At 33.9% G+C, this 4,401-nt stretch overlaps 1 protein-coding gene across 1 annotated transcript in view; it reads right to left on the reverse strand.

The window, feature by feature from the left end:
* The window catches only part of LOC105819537 (lymphocyte antigen 75), a 145,098-nt gene that overhangs the window by 77,634 nt on the left and 63,063 nt on the right, over positions 1 to 4,401 (reverse strand). Inside the window, 4 exon segments of the mRNA XM_012655813.1 lie at positions 1,386 to 1,465; positions 1,748 to 1,815; positions 2,479 to 2,654; positions 3,016 to 3,051. Of these exon segments, the coding sequence (XP_012511267.1) occupies positions 1,386 to 1,465; positions 1,748 to 1,815; positions 2,479 to 2,654; positions 3,016 to 3,051 (360 nt within the window).

Here is a 4,401-nt window from a genome sequence, read left to right on the forward strand (position 1 = left end):
AAAAAAAAAATCAAATAATCTGATTTTAAAAATGGGCAAAAGATCTGAATAGACCTTTCTCAAAAGAAGACATACAAATGGCCAATAAGTATATGAAAAAATGCTCAACATCATTAATCATCAGAAAAGTGCGAATAAAACTACACTGAGATATCTCATCCCAGTTAAAATGTCTTTTATCAAAAAGATTGGCAATAATGAATGCTGGAGAGGATGTGGAGAAAGGGAAACCCTCGTACACTGTTAGTGGGAATGTAAATTAGTGCAACCACTATGAAGAAGTCAAATACAACTACCATATGACCCAGCAATCCCACTGCTGGGTATATATGGAAAAGAAAGGAAATCAGTATGTTGGAAAGATATCTGCACTCCCATGTTTAATGCAGCACTATTCACAATAGCCAAGACCTAAGTGTCCACCAATGGATGAATGGAAAAAGAAATTGTGGCACATATACGCAATGGAATATTATATAGCCACAAAAAGAATATAATCTTGCCATTTGTAACAACATGGATGGAAGTGGAGATTATGTTAAGTGAAATAAGCCAAGCATAGAAAGACAAATCTCACATGTTCTCACTCATATGTGGGAGCTAAATATTAAAACGAGTGATCTTGTGGAGACAGAGAGTAGAACGATGGTTACCAGAGGTTGGGAAGGGTAGTGGGGGGAGGGATAAAGTGGGGATGGTTAATGGGTGCAAAAATATAGCTAGATAGTTAGAATGAACAATATTTGATAGCACAACAAAGTGACTATAGTCAACGATAAGTTATGGTATACTTTAAAATAACTAAAAGCGTGGAATTAGAATGTTCTTAACACCAAGAAATGATAAATGCTTGAGGTGATGGATACACCGATTACCCTGATTTGATTAGTACACATTGTATAACTGTATCAAAACATTACATGTACCCTGTAAATATATATAACTATTATGTATTCATAATAATTACAACTTAATTTTTTTAAAAAAAGCACACATGTGGTATAACCACCACACCATCCAAGAGCGATGGCAGGAGGAAGAAGGAAGAGAGTTGAAGGGGAAGTCTAATAAGGGAGAAAGGGATCTAAACAGTACTTTAAAACTCCTGCCTGTTGATCTTTATAAATTTTTCTATATGCTTATCAATTATGAAAGTGATAACTTTATTTCTAAGTAACTGTGTTAAGATAAAGGAAGTTAAAATATTCACAGTGAAAAGCACTTTTATTTGTGTTTGGAATTTGAGCTATCACCCTTTACAATAAATCAGAATAAGATGAAGCTACCAAACATATAATCAAAAGGAAAACAAGATTAAGCTAGAAATTAAACCTGAAATTCACATATTACATAATCAACATTAAAGGATCTGGAATTAACTTTACCCATAAGCCAAGTCTTGGCAGACGTGTACAAGCATTCCTCTCCAAATGTCAAGTGAAAGTGGCGCCATAGATGTCGTGAGCTGAAAGAAAATGAGAGATTTGACAACTCGTAATTAGACATTCCATTCTGGTTTTTTTTACCACAAGTTATTTTAATTCCAAATTTAATGCTAATGCTATTATTTTATACTGCTTTTTTCTCGATGCTAACATGCAAAAGGACTTGGTTTCTCTAATCTAGGAAGTTTATGAATTAATGTTCAAAACTACTTATAAATAGTAATCCATTCAGTAAAAGGGACTCTGGGAATGCTTCTTTTAAGTGATAACTTTATAAAGGCAGAATCAATGATGTCACATACTATATAAAATGATGATCTATTGGCGGCCCATGAGCTCTCACCCACCACTTCTGTTCATCAACAGATAGCTGAAAAACAAACCAAATATCCATTATGATATGTACTGTGTTTTCTAGGAGAGTTTTGACTTAAACACTTTATCTTACTATAACTACAAACCATTAAAATTTCCAGACATTCCATTACTTTGGTCTCAAAATTACGCAAACCAGGACCTTTCACCAAAAGAGGAATTTGAAAACTCTGTATTACAGAACCTGTTTTTAGGTACAGAAAATATGGTCGTGGCAATTATGAGCATACATTAATTGGACTAATACATTAAGTGGTAATACAGTGTCCTATAGCAATTCATTATAAATTTAAAAATATAGAAATTATTTCTCTTCCCAAAAGCTATTTTGTAGTTATTATTAGAAACAGAAACACAAGTTAACTATAAAGTTAACTTTTAGCTAAAAAAGTGACAAGGAAATAGGATCATTTATATTTAACATTATCTGATGCTCATCTTATAAATGGGCATTTATTATTAATCTTCTATAATTTAAAACATTAAGCAATTCTATTTAACTTTTCTAACATGAAACAAAGAATTAGGTACTTGTAAGACAGATCTTACATTAGAGGAACATTTAACTTTTATAGATTTGGGCAAAATTTTTGAAATTTTTTTAATGGAATAAGTATAAAAATAAGAAACATATTTAAAATACATTCTTTTAAATTACATTTGCTATTTTGTTTCTGATGGCTTTTAGTCCTGCAAAAGATGTTATAGTAGCAAGAAAGCTGTGATTGCTAGCACAGTACAGGACGGCTTCTTGGTAGTTTAAGTGTGGATCAGCAACAAACCAATATTCACTTCCTTCAATTACAACGGGAGGTCCATGAATTCCAGCACGCTCTAAAGGAGAAGAAGATCAGAGTTATGACTGTGCAAACCAAACTGTACCCTCTAAGCATGGGTTAATGTTTAAAACTATTTATAAATTCGTAATCTAGATAGATTACTGGCTCCCTCTGACTGGGGCAGTGCAATTGCAAGGAACTAAGGATTCCTGAGCCAGTGACTCTGCCACTCTTATACTCACAGGGAAGGAAAAGTCTAGCCTCATTGCCTTATCCCACAGCAACCGCTCACCTCCCTCGCCTGGAGAAATTTTATATAGAAGATGTATAGAGAAGCTGGAACTTAAATAATTAACTAAATGCACTATTGAAAAGGTAAAAGCAGCTTTGGCTAAATTTAAGTTTTCTTAACTCACCTGGATTGTACCAGTCTGGTGTTTTTGGAGTACGGCCTGCATAAAGAAGAAAGCAAATAGCTTTAGTATTCAATTACAGATCAGGGCATACTATATAAATAGGGCCTTTAATATAGCTCAGAAGGACTTGCGGTATTGCTGAGGTTCATCCATTTCTAGCCAAAACATTTCATTTCAAGTTATGATCACTTGAAAATTTTTGTGTGGCCTGTGTTAAAGCTGATTTAGGGGCAATCAAAAAGGCATATCTGTTAAATATTAATTAAGAATTACTAGCAATCCTTTACCTTATGTCATGGAAGTCACAAAGGAAGACTAGATGGACAAAATATAGTTAAGAGTTAGAAAGTAAACATAAGTAAATGATGATATTGTATATGTTACATAGAAGCACTAAAGAATATGCATCAAGATAATCATCATTGCAGAATGAGGTTATTCAAGAACCACTTCTCCATCTAATGGAATTTAAGTAACTGTTTTGTAAACCTAGGTTGGTAGAGTTTATCGTCTTCCAAGATGCTCTTGGAAATAATGTACAATGATCCAGCACTGAACCTTTTGTGAAGGTGAGACAAAATGGGAGGAAAATAATAAAAACCACTGAGGACTCTAGGATGGAAATGGAGGGAATATAGTAAGCTACATAGAATTAATGGGCTTTGAAGTGGGTGGGTCAGTGTCTAAATGCTCTCATGGACTTTGCTGTAATGGTACTTTGGATGAGTTGCTTAACTCCCTGAGCCTCAATTTGCTACTCTATAAAAACTAGACTCTATTACTTAACTCACAAAGAGAGTGTGATGACCATGTGAGATCACCCCTGAGGAAAGATCCGGCACAGTGCCAGGCACAGAGCAGTTCCTCAAAGGATCCTACTTGCTTTCCTCTCCCTTTTCATTCTGGTCACAGATCACACTGGTCTCAAGACAAAGAAAAAATTTTCTTAATCTTAGAAATTATAGAGTAAAATAGCTGTTCTTAATTTTGCTGTGACAGTAGGGCCTAAGACATCAGAAGACCCTACTCAGAGGACTGCCTACGTATACAGCATCTTTGGTCTCACTGATCCAGTTCTCTTCGTATTGGGTAAATTCCATCAATAATGCTGCAAATCAATTAAAAATGTACACAGTTTCTTGTGTGTAATCTTGTCAAAGATTTCTGATCATTTGTATGTTGGAAAAGCTATGTCTAACTTACATATCTTTGAATTAGTGAGAAAAACAGATACAATATGTTTTTTGTACAAGATTACAAATATGTAAGTGTGTATAAGGTATTAAGAAATACAATGAAATAGCTATGTTTGGGTAGTGGTATTTTAGGTGATTTTCCTAAAGATATTTTATGAGGCTGATTTTTTTTTTTTTTTTTGAGACAGAG

The sequence above is a fragment of the Propithecus coquereli genome, unplaced genomic scaffold (assembly GCF_000956105.1).
Source record: "Propithecus coquereli isolate 6110/MARCELLA unplaced genomic scaffold, Pcoq_1.0 Scaffold49, whole genome shotgun sequence".
NCBI classification, from domain to species: Eukaryota; Metazoa; Chordata; class Mammalia; order Primates; family Indriidae; genus Propithecus; species Propithecus coquereli.